We start from the raw sequence: 16,004 nt of genomic DNA, 5'->3' as shown, positions 1-16,004 counted from the left end.
GCGACAGGTTTGGGATGGCGGGTGCGGCCTGGACACCAGCTCTGAACACGTTGACTCTGACGCCAAGTACACCCATCTCCCCCGGGGTGTGTGAGGCTGGGGAGCGGCACCCGGAGCCACCCCGACAGAGCCCCGCTGGCCCCCTGCGAGGCCGGAGCAGCCCCTCCTTGATGCCACCCCGGCCCCGACACCCCACGGCAGGTCCCCACTCCTCCTGTCCCCAGCTGAGAAGCAAAGTGGCGGGTCCCAGCCGGCACTCCAGTGCTGGGGCTGGTCAGCAGACTCAGGGCCCAGTGGGGTGCGTGGGCCAGAGAATCGCATCTCTAAGGGACACTGGGGAGGCTTACTTTGGGAACCACCACCTCAAAGGGTCCAAAGCTTCAGAGAGGAAAGAACGGACTCTTTAAAAGTAGCCTCTGAAAACCCCGAACCAGAGGCAGCAGCCGTGCAGACGGGCTTCGCTTTGGACAAATCTTAACGTGGCCCAAGGAGACCTTGGTCGAGGCTCTGTTGACGGCCGCGGGGAGACGTGCTACAAGGATGGTGGCCACGTTTGGGGAAGCAGCCCCAGGAGGTGGGCGGCCACGGCCAACGCGGGAGGGGAACAGCGGCTGCGGGCAGAGCAGGGCTGCATGCTCTTCCCATCTGTCCCCATCTGAGATCTGGGGGATGGGGCTAATTCTCAGCAGAGGGCTGGGCAGAGGTGGGCTCCATTCCCCTTGGGGCTGGAGAGGGCACAGGGCCCCTGGGTTCGATTCTCTGACTCTCCCCAGAGCAGGGGCCCCAGGAGGAGTCCCCTGCCTGTCCGTGTGTGGCGTGCACGGCACCCAGCGTGTGGCGTACGCCGTGGAACCTCTGCGGCAGAACGACGGACAAAATGCAGCGCAGCTGGATCAGAATCGAGGGGCAGCTTCTCAGCAGGAGCTTCAGGCCTTGGTTCTAATAACCCTGAACACCTATTTCTACAGATTTGTTAAAGAAAAGGTCCTCAAAAATAAAGCACTTTTATTTCAAAGGTATATTTCTTTTCTTTTAAATTTTCCTATTCCAGGACACCTTAAAACGAAATAGCACCAAGGTCAAGTCTACTACGAGGTCTAGACAGCAGCCCCCAGGCCACACTGCCCACTGGCCACCATCCAGGCAGCGAGATGGACCCTCAAGGTGGCCCAGGGCATCTTCTTGGACACACTGTCTCCCCTTGCCTTCTCTTTTCCCTCTTTCCCATCTTTTCCGAGTCAAACATGACCACTCAGGGACACATGGGGATAAAGGGCATTGTCCATCGGGACAAAGCAGTAGCCAGGCTGTACCGAGGTCACCTCAGTTACCCACCAGGAAACACAAGCAAAAGCTACAGCCGTTCTGCCTCCTAGTTGAACACCATCCAGAGGAGTCCTCCCAACCCCGCCGGGCTGGTCACGCCCCCACGATCTTCAGGGTATCGCCTGCTCCCCCAGAGCAGTTTCACCAAAGAGGAACCTCAGGTGTAACGATTACAGCCGATCTATGAGCTCCAGAAGCAAGTAGAGCAGGTACTCTCATTGTACCATTATAGGTATTGAGGAGAAAGCTGGGACTTGACTGTGTATAAAATATTTAGCTAAACTGGTTGGGAGATGAGAATTTTAGGGAAAAAAAAAAAGACAGAAAATGAAAGGCGCTGTTAGCTGTTACCGCAAAGTGGCCTTTGGATTAAACCAGCCCCAGCTGCTGCCCCTGCAGCAGGGACAGGACGTGGGGTCGGAGCACAGTGGGTACCTGCACACTGGGGTGTCCTCCGGCCAACGCCTTCACGGCCCCCCGGCTCCCCTCCGTCTCGTAATGAGCTCTGTGGTGAGACTTGGGCTGCACCTCGATCCTCAGCTCGTACGGTCCTGAGTGTGACGGCAGCTGCCAGTCGAGGGCAGGGAGAGACGGGCTGAAAGGGAACACAGAGCATTAAACATTCATGCCACGGCTTCCCGCAGACCACAGACCCACCGAAGACTCTGGGGCCCTGAGAAGCAGCTCATCCTGCCAGGCTTGCATCTGAAATTCTCATCGATAAGGATAATGGCCTGACACAGCCAATGGCAACCCGATCGTGATGGACGCCCAGAGCCTTGTCGGGCCTTCATGACGAGCTTCTGAATAAGATGGAAACATTTTCCCGCACGACCTTAAAATATTTTCCTTCCTTCATGACAGGCCTCTAAATTATTTAACCTCCCTAATAAGATAGGCTCCAGAATTAAAGACCTTTTCAGAATCACAGTTGTGTCAGCCTGGCCTCAGAACTGGGCGGCCCGGTTCCGATCCCCTCTGTCCCACGCACGCTGGCTGCGGGCAGGAGTGAACCGTCGGGGGTGCTGCCGGGCCCCTGATAAAATGGCGGGTTTGCCCAATCCTGCCCAGCCCCCTACATCCCGTGATCCGTGCATGACAACTGGGCAGCCGCCCACCCAGGGCACGAGTGAGCTGCAGCCAAAGATCCACAGAACCAAGGGAGCGGCCCTGGGGCCCAAGGCAGATTTGCAAGCCGGGTTTGTCACTTGGAGGCTGAAGAGGGGAGTGAGCCGGGCCCTGCCCGAGGGGTCCACGGGGCCCACGACCACCTCAGTCTCTGGGGCACTGACAGCCTCACTGTACAGATGGGAGATGGAGGCCATTTGCCACCTGAAACCAGGTGCACGTGAGGCCAAAGGTCCTGCTCTCCCTACAGAGCGTGCTTCAGGGTCCTGCCCTGTAAACAGACAAAAGGCTGGCCCCCAAAAGCCACGGCCCACAGGCAGAGGCCGCCAGGCCCTCACAGGAGCTGGGGTCTGGCCCACCCGCTGCCTTCCTCCAACGAGAGCCCCGTGCGGGGGGGTGTGGCTCTGGGTCCCCACGGTGACAGCCCCTCCCCTTCCCCTCTCGGATGCAGAGCCTGGCCCAACAGAGATGCTGCTCGTCAGACCTCAGAGGTGTCTGGAAGCCAAGCCAGGGCCGGCCAGGAGGGGTGCAGGGCGGGAGCAGTGTGAGGACCCCCTGCCCCCGCAGAGGTGGACGGGAGGCGCCCAGCTCTCGCCCTCCGCACACAGCCCCGAAGGTGCCTTCGCTCCCGGAGTCTCCGCCGTCTGGGCGCCACTGTCCTCTCGCCCCGCTCCACCTGTCACTGATGTGTTCATTTCCGCACGTGCAGCAGAGACACCGTGCATGCTGGCGGCTTGTTTGGGACAGGTGGCTGGGAAGGGTGGGTTTTGTTCAGAGGCCCAGACACACGGACGCAGTGCTCGTGGCGTCTCAGCCTGGAAGGAGTCGGACCACTGCTTCCCCAAAACGTCCCCCAGCTGCTCCGTCTCATCTCAGACGATGAATCGGGGTGATTTTTAAAACACAAAACAATAGATAGAATAAAGGTACTTTTTGAAAGGAGAAAAAGCCCAGAAATCAGCGTGAATTGGAATCAAACATGTAATTTCTAAAAAACGTGCAAAATACTCCTGGAAAGGACAGTATATTTTGGGGGCATTCGTGGTTTTCTAGTGACGGTAGAAACGGAATCATCTCGCCATGCACGTGCAGTTACTGCTGAGTCAGCTTTGCGGGCACCCTGTCCACCCTCGGGTTCTGCAGCCCCACCCACTGGGCCCCTCTGAGAGCACGCGGCGGTGCTGAGAGCCTGGCGGGACGCAGGCCGCGCACACCACATCCCACTATAAAGTCTTCACTGGCTCCCAGGGACACCGCCAGCCCCGATGCCACCCGGGCAGACGGGCCTCCCAGTGGGGCTGAGCTCGACCTTCGAGCAGCAAATCAAAGGCTCTAACGTGAGAAGAGGCTGCGTCTGTGTCGAGGCAGTGAGAAATTTAAAATCCTAGCTGGACTTACTTCACTCTGTATGACAGACTCTAGGTCTATCCACCTCATTACAAATAGCTCAGTTTCGTTTCTTTTTATGGCTGAGTAATATTCCATTGTGCATATGTGCCACATCTTCTTTATCCATTCATCCAATGATGGACACTTAGGTTGTTTCCATCTCCGGGCTATTGTGAATAGAGCTGCAATGAACATTTTGGTACATGTCTCTTTTTGAATTATGGTTTTCTCAGGGTATATGCCTAGTAGAGAAAGACAAATACCGTATGCTAACACATATATATGGAATTTAAGAAAAAAAAATGTCATGAAGAACCTAGGGGTAAAACAGGAATAAAGACACAGACCTACTTGAGAATGGACTTGAGGATATGGGGAGGGGGAAGGGTAAGCTGTGACAAAGCGAAAGAGAGGCATGGACATATATACACTACCAAACGTAAAGTAGATAGCTAGTGGGAAGCAGCCGCAGAGCACAGGGAGATCAGCTCGGTGCTTTGTGACCACCTGGAGGGGTGGGATGGGGAGGGTGGGAGGGACGGAGACACAAGGGGGAAGGGATGTGGGAACAGATGTATATGTATGACTGATTCACTTTGTTATAAAGCAGAAACTAAAAAAAAAAAAAAAAAAAAATCCTAACTGGAATCTGCCGCAGATACAGTGAAGTGGGCCTGTCCTACAGTCAGACGCCAGCACCTCCCCGGGGCCAGGACCTCCGTGCAGGCACAGAGGCCGCTTTGGAGTGTGTCCCTCAGCCCCTGTGTCCACCCTGCTGGGCCCTAAAATCACCGTCTGCATGGGAGGCCTTCCAACCCTGGGAAGCCCCTCCGCCAGACTACGTGTGGGATTCCAGGACCAACTTGCACTTGAAAACCCTCTATTCAACGGCCAACCTAAACCCAGGTTTCTTCAGGAAGTGAGACCGCAGGCGGGTGGGACTGCTCATCGCCCACCCCCCGGGCCCCCGTCTGCTGTCTACATTTTGATTCCATGTCAACAAGATGCCCCCCCGCCCCCCGGTTCTCACTAAGTACAGCCTTGGAAAACTCAAGACGACGTGACCAAGAAGAATGGGACGGACACGTGTGTGCGCGGAGATTCCGAGATGCCCAGAGAAGGGAAACGCCCGAGTCACGGGCTGAGCGCAGGAGCCCCCTGCCACCCCCACCAATGTCAGGTGGCTTCTGAGAAACGTTAAACAGCAATCGAATGGGAGTTTTCCTGGTGGGCGAAGCTCCGTGATGCGTTTACCAGTCTCCCGGGCTGTGGTGCTCAGAGGCACTTTCTTGCCGTGGTTATCAGCGACACATGCGGCCACACCGCCGGGAAGAAGGACCTGCAAGCCACGGGCTCCGAGTGCGAGGTCGGCCCTCGGTAACCAGCATCTTACGGGAGCTGCTCCCGACCCCCAGACAAACTGCCCAGCTCAGCACACCCCGCCCAGAGGGGACCACGTCTCCGTTTAGAATATCCAACGTACTAATCTGTTCTGTTATCTTATACATACTGTTGATCTAAGTGAAAAGACTGTCCTTTGCTGCAAATAGAAAAGAAACAAATGAAAAACAAAATAAAAGTTAGGTCCACCTGACTCCCAGGAAATTAAAAAACGAGAGTGTGCGACGGAAAGGGAAGAAAGGAAGGATGGAGAGTGCAAGCCCTCGCCGTCCGCGCAGGGCAAGCGTCTTCTGAGCCGTCCTGCACTTGAACACGACAGAGGAACAGATCTGGGGAAATACCTGGCTCCTGAATCACGGACAAAGCCAGCAACACAGTGTGTGCACAGTTTCAACTTAGAATGGTCCACAAAATAAATACTGTAATATAGACGATTAAAATTATTGTTTGGGGTTGGAAATTTTCAACATGAGTTTGGCAGCACCACAAAAAAATGTAAATGTATCTCTGATTCAGAGAAAAGGCCTAAGACTGGAAGGAATGTTCCAAGACGCAGCGGCCCCTGCTGCGAGGACGGTGATTCATGGCTGCGCTGTCCCAACGCAACCCCGTCACGGGCCCTGCAGCCGGAGCGTCATTCCTGGGGGTCACCAACGACCCGGAGAGGAGCCGCCACGGGGACCACATCAGGAGAGTTCTCTCATGGCCTCAGCCCAGGGCTGCTGAATAACTTCAAACTCACCTCCAACTTAATTTGATTTTTTAAAAAGTCACACTCAATGCAGCCAAGACAACACACGGTTAAATTCGAATCTAAGATGCAGCTGATCTGTACAAACATAAGCTATTTTACCTTCTCTCCATACACTCACGTATGTATCTCATAATCAACCAGAGAAATTACCTCCACAGCTGGGCATATATCTGTAAGTATTTTTACACAAAAGGGATAGATCTTAACAAAATAAAATATATAGTGTGATACCCTGGCTTTTTTCATGTAAAGATCACATGCTGAGCATTTTAGCATATTGTTCAAAAATGGTTTGATCTCAGCGCCACATCTTGTCCTGTAGATGACTATCAGTGCTCTGTGGATGGACTTGTGGGTTGCTCCCAATTTGTTGCCCTTATCAATACTAGAGATGTGAACATCCAGCGTGACACCCTGGTGGCCTTTCTGGTCATTTCCTCAGCACAGATCCACAGCCTCCGTCAAAGAGCATGAACACTTGGGGCTCCTGACACCTCCCGGGGGTCAGGTCCCCTGCACGGCCTCGCCAACACAGGGCCCGATGGATTTAATCTTTGCCAAACCACACAGGGAAGGGCACTCTGAGGCTGCATCTTCCTGTAACACTGTAACACGCACCCATCACGTGGTAACAATAAACTGAAACACTCTGAACCCCCAGTGGTAACATCTCTGAAAGTCTCCAGGCCTCTCAAGCGTCCCCTGACCTCTTACACGTATTTGACTAACTGGCAACGTGGGACTCCAGGCCCCCCACACCCCAACTCCAGCTCCTTCGGGGTCTCCAAAGGCCACTCCGGGATGACGGCCACTGTCCTTAATATCAGCTTGTCATTGGTGGGGACACTGGCTGAAGCGGACACAGATCTCTCTGCAACTCTCTGTGAGTCTGGAATTCTTGCAAATAGGTTTTTCTAAATGGCTGTTGTGCACTCGGTACGTAAGGACCTGAATCACGTTCCTTTTGCTCTCGTTTAAAGAAGAAGAGCCTGGGGACTTCCCTGGTGGTCCAGTGGTTAAGACTTCACCTTCCAATGCAGCGGGTGTGGGTTCAATTCCTGGACAGGGAGCTAAGAGCCCACATGCCTCGTGGCCAAAAAAAAAAAAAACAACAAAAAAAGAAGAGGCTGGAGGCCGCGACTCACCCCCCCCACCCCCCGCCGAGGAGCGACGCTGGTGCCCCATCGGTGCTGAGTGTCTGCGGTTTCCACCTGTTACCACTGGCACCATCACCCCGCCCCCCGGGCCGAGGGGTGGACCAGGCCCATGGCCTCCCCGAGCCACCAGGAGCCCCGCTGTGAGTGGGTGTTAAGCAGCCTGGCTTGGCCTGGCCGGCCTTGGCCTCCAGGCTGGGGACGCCGGCTCATGTGACACAAGGAAGGGAGTCACACGACCTCCATCGGGGAGCCCCCCGGGGCCCCAATCTGAATCCCCTGCTCTTGGAGCTGCTGCCACCATCCACTTCCCACCAGAAAGCCTTTCATGTCCTATTGAATCTCTGTGCTTCCTTCATGTGGGAAAAGGGTGAAGGATCTTTTCTGACGCTTAGTTCACGGCCTGGAGCCTGAAGCCCACCTCGCCACGGGCATGCAGAGCCCGAGACGAACCTGAACTTCTCTCAGCCCGTGTCTCCCGCCCCAATCCAGGCCCTGCCCCAGCTGCCCGGGGCCCCTCCTCCCTGCCCGGCCACTGTGGTCACCCGCTCGGGGCTTCCCTGGGTACCCGCGAGTCCAGGGCAGTCTTTCCAGCACACAAAGGATTTCACAGACAGCCTCCCGCACTTCAGCAAAAGCTGTGCCGCCCCGGAGCAGGTGTTTATGAGACTGCAGCTCTGACCTCGGCACCACCGACTGCCTGCACACGCCTCGATACCAACCAAACCCACCCCTGAGCAGGACCCAGGGACACCAGCTGACCCGCCAGTCTCCGCGGGGGCAGCCTGCCCATGACATGTTTCTCCAGCACAGGAGACCCAGCTTGGAGCGCGGCTGACCGCAGGGACACAGACGGACGGCGGCCATTCGCACTGATTCAAAACCAAGGTCGTGGCAGGGCCCAGGGCTCCAGGCTCCGGACAGCCTCACTCAGTCCCGACCACCCCTCTGTGCTCCCGATGGCCAGTGGGGCGGGGCTCGGGCCGGACCTGCTCACCCCAGGCCTCTCCATTTAAACCACTTCCTCGGCCACCGCTACCACCACGGAGACGCCAGAACCCGCCTCTGAGGGAACGGCACGCACCATTTCGTCAAAACTCGGAGCCAGATCCCAGCAAGGACCCAATTCTGCACCAATTCGAGGAAAACCCGCGAACACCAGGGACAGAGGAGTGTGCCAGGTGACCCGGACTGGGGCCTGCCGAGCCCCCTACAGCTGAGTGCAGGGAAGACAGAGATTTCTGCACCTGAGCCGATCGGGAGGCCTGGAGTTGGAATCCGACCACCTTGGAGAAAGTACGTCAGGGGAGTCTGGACACTTGCTCGGTGATACCAAGGGATTCTCTTAAATCGCATATCAGTGTCGGGTACGGTATCTACCGGTGTCATGATTCGTTTCTAAAACTGAGCCCCCATCTCTGAAAGACACGCTGAATATCGATGGGTAAGACTTGACGAGGTCTGGGATTTACCGCAAAGTAACGGGTGTGGGTGAGGAGGTGAGGCACGGGGACCACAAGTAATCAGTCAGTTAGGTGTGGGCGTGGCGACCCGTGACTAGTCTCTGACTCGTGTACACGTTTGGTTTTCTGTGATACAGAGTGAAAGAGTGAAGCTGAGAAACAGGCACTCAAGTTACCACGGTGATATTCCAGGGTCGGGAACTGTCAGGGATTCTCTTTCCTATTTGTTTATCGGCATTAAAAAGTATCCACAGGGCTTCCCTGGTGGCACAGTGGTTGGGGGTCCGCCTGCCAATGCAGGGGACATGGGTTCGTGCCCCGGTCCGGGAAGATCCCACATGCCGCGGAGTGGCTGGGCCCGTGAGCCATGGCCGCTGAGCCTGCGCGTCCGGAGCCTGTGCTCCGCGACGGGAGAGGCCACACAGTGAGAGGCCCGCATATAGCAAAAAAAAAAAAAAAATTAAAAATTAAAAAAATAAAAATGAAAAGTATCTATAGTGAAGGATATGAATTTTAAACCCCCAAATCATCTACTTTCTCACCCTCCTGTTCTTGCCCTGGCGAGCTCGGTGACTGTTCTGAGTCAGAGGCAGCGACTTCCCTAAACTGGCTGCACCCGAGCCTGGAGCCCTTCTGGAACCTTCTCCCGGAAAAAAGGCCTTGTCCACTCAACGTCAGAGAACCAACGTGCACTGGACATCCCACCGCAAGGTGCCACATACGCGAGCCTCAGCAAAGCCCCTATGCTGTGAAGTTCTCCCTCCGTGTAGACACCCGGGGAGGGTGGCTTGCTCTTTTGTTCAGATGGTTTGGGTAGAATCCTTTCAATTCTGAATTTTCTGAGACCTAAGGCTCATATGGACTTATCACTTAGAAGAAAACTGTAAAAGCTTTCAGGACTCTTCTGTTTCTAAAAGAGCTGAAGCTACAAACTGAACTTGGCAGGACTGAAGTCCGCCTGAATGAGAGAACCAGAGCAGAAGGGGAAGGACATCAGCCCAACTTCAAAGCAACGCGTTTTCCCAGGGTCGGGAGCCCACGGCCGCCTAACTTACTTGCTTTGTTTTGTCTTTTCCCCTCTAATTTTAAAAAAGGTTATCAGCTCAGTTCTTGGCTATTTAATCAAGCAGGGTCTCCGGGCCGCCAAAGGCTCCCGTGGGCCAAGGCTTGGCCGGGACCACACACCTCGCCCCAAGGTCCACCCAGCTCCCCCCGGGGCCCCCGACAGGCATGGGTGAGAAAGCTCCTCCCACGCCAGAAAGGTCGGCCTTCCTGGAGGGCGCCCTGGCGAAGCCGACCTCTCTGCTGATGACCCCCCAGAGGTTCACGGGCCGTGGGTGGCATCCTCACCCACCCACCCACCCTCCCAGGGAGCAGCTCTCGGGGAAGGGCTGGCTGTGATCCACGAAAGGCCAAAGTCCTTCGGGGTCGGCCTTGCACGTCTGATGGGTCTGGAAGGGATGGGACCGGGGGGCGGGCCTCAGACAGGAGCTCACGGCCGGGGGTCTCAGGTGGTCACCCCCAGCTGCTGGGACTGGCTTCCCCTGCACTGTCACTCAGATGGCGCTGAGGGGACTCGGGGACAGGACTGGCCACGAGGAGGATGGTGGCCTGGAGGAGGTGCCCTGACCACTCCCGGAGGCTGGAAAAGTGCTTTTATGGAGACGTTGGTGGGTGAACAGGGGGCCGAGGGACAGGGCCGGGCAGTAAAATGCAAGGAGGCCAGTGAGGTGAGAGGAGACCCCGCGTCGGCCTTCCCACCCTCGGGCACCCGCACCCCGAGAGTCTGCAGCCAGTGACCCGTCGTGAGGCCCAGGATCCCCCCCCAAGAGGCCCTGTCTGGGTCACACCAGTGCCAGACCCCTCCTTGCTGCCACCTCAGCCCTGACTTGTTCCCGACTGGTCCCCAGCTTGTTCCCGTGCCCTGGGGACTCGGAGGGGCACGGATGGGGTCTGGTGCCTGGTGTGTGTTCGGGAGGCGGGCAGCCCAGGAAGGGCACCTGCTCGTTCTCCACGCTCTCGGAGGCTCTGCCAGGCCCAGGTCTGCTCAGGAATCCAATTCAAACTCAGTCACGACCTGGAACTTTCAGAACAAGAACAGCAAGGTCACCGTGGAGAGATTCTTTTTTTTTTTTCTTAATGATCGATTCAGGAATTTCGTAAGAATCCGTTGCTTTTAGCGGCTCCACCGAGCAGGGTGTGGAGAACCCCAAGGGGCGAAGACTTCCTTCCGGCTTTCCGGAAAACTGCCGTCACCCTTACGCTGCACCACTCGTCCGCCCCGCCGCCCCCCCCAAACAGGCCAGTCTCACGTAAGCCTCTCAGGCCCTGCCGTCCAGACTTGCATCCCGACCGTTCCCACCGCCCTGCACCTGCACGGGGGGAGCCAGGCAGCCTCCAGGACCCCCAGGCAGACTGGACCCGGCCCCTCTCCCCGGGGCGGACGGCTGCCTGGGGTCTCCTCCTCGGCTCGCAAGAGGGCGGCATCGCTGCAGGGCCCTCCTCTTACAGAGCCGGCCCTCTGTTCTCCAGGAAAACAAGCCCTCCAACTCCTAAAACGTCTCCCGAGAGAAGACACGTCTAAGGACACCAGGTGCTCCTACAACTCAGTGTGGGGGCAGCCCAGTGGGACAGAAAGAGCTCTTGTCCAGAAATCCAGCTGAGGTGGAAGATAAGCTACTTTGGAGGAACTTCTCAAACTACTGGGGCTACTCCTGACCCAAGACTAGACAACTGCATTTGCACCCAGTTCCTCCGTCCCCGGGGACCAGAACTGTCTGGACAAGGGAGGACGCTGCCTTTCCCTCACATCCACTCTTGGAGTAGAACAAAGGGCACAGAGAGGGCCCGTGCCCTGGATGGTGGATGGATGTCTGGTGGATGGAAAGAAGGCTGGGTGGCTGGGTGGGTGGGTGGATGGGTGGAGGCATGTTTACTTGGTGAGGACCCCCGTGGGAAGTTGAGCCCTGGATGGTCCCTCTGCTTCACCACTGGCCCTCATGCTTGTTACAGGGGGTAGATGCCAGCGTGTTTGTGACTGTTACTGGGCCCCAAATGCCTTTTCAGATGCCATCAGAGCCTGCTGCTAACTAGCCACTACAGAGCTTGAGAAAGCTCAGATGATACCTGCCACACTGCTTATAAAAACCAAGAAACAGAACCGCCAAGCTAATGTAGGATGGGGCATAAATAAGCCATGAAACTGACACTCAGATTTGATTTCTACCCAGAGATGACAGGACAGTCAGGGGGCAACTCCCAGAGTTCATCCTTAATCTGTTTTAATAGGGGACCCACAGAAAAACCTGGACAGTCATGAAATAGTAACCATTCCATTTCCAAACTCTAAGTTTAAAACAGACTTCAGTGGCTCAGGATGTAATAAATAAGCTGTTCTCAGATCATCTACAGGAATGTACCTGCATCAGGCACGTTGCTCCCTGAGGACTAGAGAAGCTCACAGCCTCAGCGAGGGTCTCGCTGAAACAGAGCTCAGCCTGTGGTCAGGCCCGAGGAGACCCCGTGCCCGACAGGCACAGCCCGCTGGGCGCTGCCCCCGCTGCCGTGCTCTCTGGACACCAAGAGTGAGTGACCGCAGCATCCCGGACTCCGCATCCCCCCACCCCCTGTAACATATGACTTGAAATAAAACAGTGGGATGCCAGTACCACCTACAGGTGCGTGTCCAGCCCCCAGACGTGCCCCCGCAGTGGGGGACTCAGTGGATCCTCCCAGCCTCGAGCCCTGCAGTGACCACACTCGCCTCGCACCCCCAGATTGGGCAACTGGAGCCTTACAGCCTTTTGTATTTCGTTTTGTGTCTAGCAATTTCCAAGTGCCTCAGTTTCCCCATCTGTAAAGTGAGACCCATCCACCCCTCCCGTGAGCTCGCTGGCCCCGAGCCCAGGTCCCCGGGGAGGGATGCTGAGGCCACAGTGCACGCACATCCCGACGGCCCTGCAGAGCTCTGGGCTCAGGGGAATCAGGCATCATCACGGTGTGACTGCCCTGCAGGTGGCCATGCTCACCTGTGGGAAGTGACTCTCGGAAGAAAATCACGCGTCCCCAGGGGCCCCGGGGCTTCCAAGGCATGACCAGTGCTTGAGCGGAACGGTCAGATCCCGGAAACAACCGCTTAAATCTACATGAAGCCTGAGCAGGGAGAGGCCAGAACCGTGCACCTCAACAAGCCTTTACAACAACGTGGCCGGAGTGACACAGGCACCGGCGCTGAGAGCACTGCAACGCAGCGCGTGATTAACGCAACGCGTCCGTGCTCCAGTCGCGTGGGCTTTCGCAGCCGGTGCCTGTTGCGGGCTCAGAGCACAGACCAACCTGGACGGGAAACCTCAGAGGGAAAAACAACATGCGGGTCGCTTTCTTTACCGAAAACCAGCCAGCTCAACGCTGTGGGTCAAGCCCCAGCTTCCAGAAGGTATTTCAGAAGCATTTATTTAAAAAGCAAAGCCCATCATGACATATAAATACAATTTCGCTCATTAATTTTCACGGAAGGCTGAATTTTAAAGGTGGACAATCGCTGCCTCACGATTACATTTCAGTCTCCGGCAGGACCGTTCCCTTCTTTCCCCGGAGGCCCAGCCCAGGTGTGCTGCAGGTGCACGGGGTCCCCGACAAGCACCCCACACTCTCCTCGGAGGAAAATGTCTGAGCAGAAAGCAATTCTGTTGTGTCTGTGGTCAGTCGCGCGTGTCGTCACTGGACACTTGCTCCTGGTCGGGTCTCCTCACAGTTTGGGAAATCTCAAGATTGGAGACCCGGGAAGGGGCCCCGGGATGGGAGACCCCTGAGCGCAGCGGCCCCGCCTTCACACGCACATGGATGGACGGCCCGGCGGGAGCAGGACCAGGCCAGGAGCTGACCGGCTTTGTAGCCGAAACTCTGCGGGCGTTTGGATTATCTACAAAACCAGCCAACATGGCAGATCTCAATGGCTAGACTGAAAAATCTGTGTGTAAAGCCACAGAGATTCAAATTATGTTATCCTCTTCAGGAACGCAAAAGTACTTGGGATCCTCTTTCTCCTTTTCGTGGCTAAAAATAGACATTCATAGAACAACATCAAAAAGAGAAATCAGGGCCTACATCCTCCACGTCCACCCTGGGGGAAGGGCCCTAAAGGTGGAGCGGAAGCCTCTCCCTCTGCCACAAATCCACAGATCACAGCTGCATCTGCAAGGCTGATTTTTCCAGTTGGAAGGCAGTACACAGAGCACCTTTCCTGGCGTCAGCTGTGAACTCTGGGAAACCAGAAAGAGCCTGCCCCGCGGGGATGAGGGTTCGGGCCTCTGAGACCACATACTCCTGCAGCAAGAAAGCACAACTGCAGAAACACACAGCCCGGGTCCTGCACTCAGACTCCGAATTCACCTGCAGGAGCCTCTGCAGGCCTGTGGCCAAGGTCAGCCTCTGGCCTCGTGAGGACCTCTGTCTGCTGGGCTCCCACCCTCCCCGAGCAGCCACCAGCATCCTGGGAGCAGGACGTGGACATCAGAGAAAGGTCCCAGGGTCCCCGATGCCCCCCGATTAGAGGGAAAACTCGTCAGGGCTCCGGGCAGCAGGGGCCCAGCCAGCGGGCGCCTCTGGGGTGAGCTAATCACGGCGTGAGTCCAGATCTACCTCTTATTAGTGGAGCCTGAACATGTGACCCTGGCACTGGGTCTTGTAAGCAAGTGCTCAGGGGGACCGTGCAGAGACCTCCCCCCAAACTGTCTTCTTTTTAAAGCTCACTATCAGTGAGCTTCCTTTTTTTTTTTTTTTGGTAATCTTTAAAAAATTTTTTTAACTTTTCGGCCGTGCCGCATATGGGATATTAGCTCCCCAACCAGGAACTGAACCTGAGCCCCCTGCAGTGGGAGCGCAAAGTCTTAACCGCTGGACCGCCAGGGGAGTCCCCAGCGAGCTTCCTTTTGTGATCTTCAGATGACGTGGCTGAAGATCCTTTGCCAGGTCAGAAAAGAGAAAATAACCCAGGAGTTACTGACTGGTCCAAAAGCCCGAGTGGGCTGGCCTGATGGAGACCACTCGAGTGCAGACGGGCCGGGGCCAGGGGTGCCCCAGCGGAATGACGTGTAGTTGGATTTGTTACCAGCCTCCAGCTTCATTTAATCTTATTCCAAATTAGGATAAACTCTGAAATATTCAAACAACTTATAAAATGCAATCAGAGTCAGCAGTAGTTTCATCAGACTTTTGGAAACTAACAGTTAGACACAGCATAATGGTTATGGATATTATTAACATCATCAATCGGACCCCAAAACCTAAAAGAAACCACGTCTGAAATACCGATCTGGACACGCAGCCCCTCGGGTCACCGAACCCAGCAGCTCCAAGGAACCCTGTTCATCATGTGCCCTCACCCCTGGAGAAAGTCCACTCTTTAACTCCTCAAATCACAAAAGCAAAGTTTGTCTGTAGGAATTTAATTCGACACGTGTGCTGCTGCTGTTACGAAAGACTCACCTTAAAATGCTCCGCATTCCCCAAACTAGTTTCCTTTTAAGTGTTATACATTCCTCGTGTAACTTTGCCCCTTTAAAGGCAAATTCAGAGATTATGCCGGGCCCAGACAGAGACATTAAGACCTCAAAAGCTGGGACCTTCCCCGAGCCTATTCTAAAGGAAACTCAAGTTCACTGGACACACACAGCGAGGACCCTGGATATGGACCGTCGCCCAGGGCAGACGCTCAAGTACGTTTGCTTGAATCAATGGACATTTAAATTTCAGCTCCTTTGGGACAATACAAAGTCCTCTGAAAGCCACCATCTGAAAACCACCACTGAGAAACAATCCACTGGGAGTGGGAATCGGCCGGTCACCTCCACCCTCACCGCCACGGCCGATCGTGGGAGCCGCCCGGTACCATCCTTGGCGGAATTGCTTTCTCACCTGCAGAAAGAAGCGAGGTGGGAAGACCCTCCCCTTCCTGAAGAGGCTCGTGGCCTGTCGGACGTGAGGACAGGGAGCACTTAAAAAAAGTCACCTGCGTTTCCCAAGCTTTAAGAGCAGGAGCGTCGTTCTCTGAGGTTCTAAAATAAGTCTAAACTCTTATTTGAAGCCTATGAACGTCTATCCAACACTGTTGTTGGTTTCACAAACCTTCTGTGGCAAGAATTTAGCATCATTCTGTGACCCTGTGGGCCTATCAGAAGGCTCTGCACACAGGGGCGAGCCACGCATGCTGTACAGACAAAAAGACCCCAAAAGGGCAGTGATCCCATGGCCCCCAAGTTCCTTGGGAAGAGAATAACGCTGCACACTTCTCATCAAAAAGTTCCTTTTACTGGCAAGACAGAAGGAGAAGTGCCCAGAGGTGCTGCACCACAGGCTGGGAAGTGGATCTGTCCCGATAAGCCCTCCACC

General features: G+C 55.6%; 1 protein-coding gene across 5 annotated transcripts in view; it reads right to left on the bottom strand.

Annotated features, from left to right (window-relative positions):
- NFATC1 (nuclear factor of activated T cells 1) overlaps positions 1–16,004 on the bottom strand; it is a gene marked incomplete at both ends in the record, with an annotated part of 100,798 nt that overhangs the window by 67,440 nt on the left and 17,354 nt on the right. For all 5 annotated transcript variants that reach the window (XM_079717388.1, XM_079717391.1, XM_079717389.1 and 2 more), the window contains one exon: positions 1,762–1,921. In XM_079717388.1, coding sequence (XP_079573514.1) covers positions 1,762–1,921 — 160 coding nt within the window. The remainder of the gene's footprint in view (positions 1–1,761; positions 1,922–16,004) is intronic.

Source organism: Hyperoodon ampullatus, assembly GCF_949752795.1.
Source record: "Hyperoodon ampullatus genome assembly, chromosome: 13".
In the NCBI taxonomy this organism is placed as follows: Eukaryota; Metazoa; Chordata; class Mammalia; order Artiodactyla; family Ziphiidae; genus Hyperoodon; species Hyperoodon ampullatus.
The sequence above is the reverse complement of the archived record's forward strand: the minus strand, read 5'-3'. Positions and strand labels throughout refer to the sequence as shown.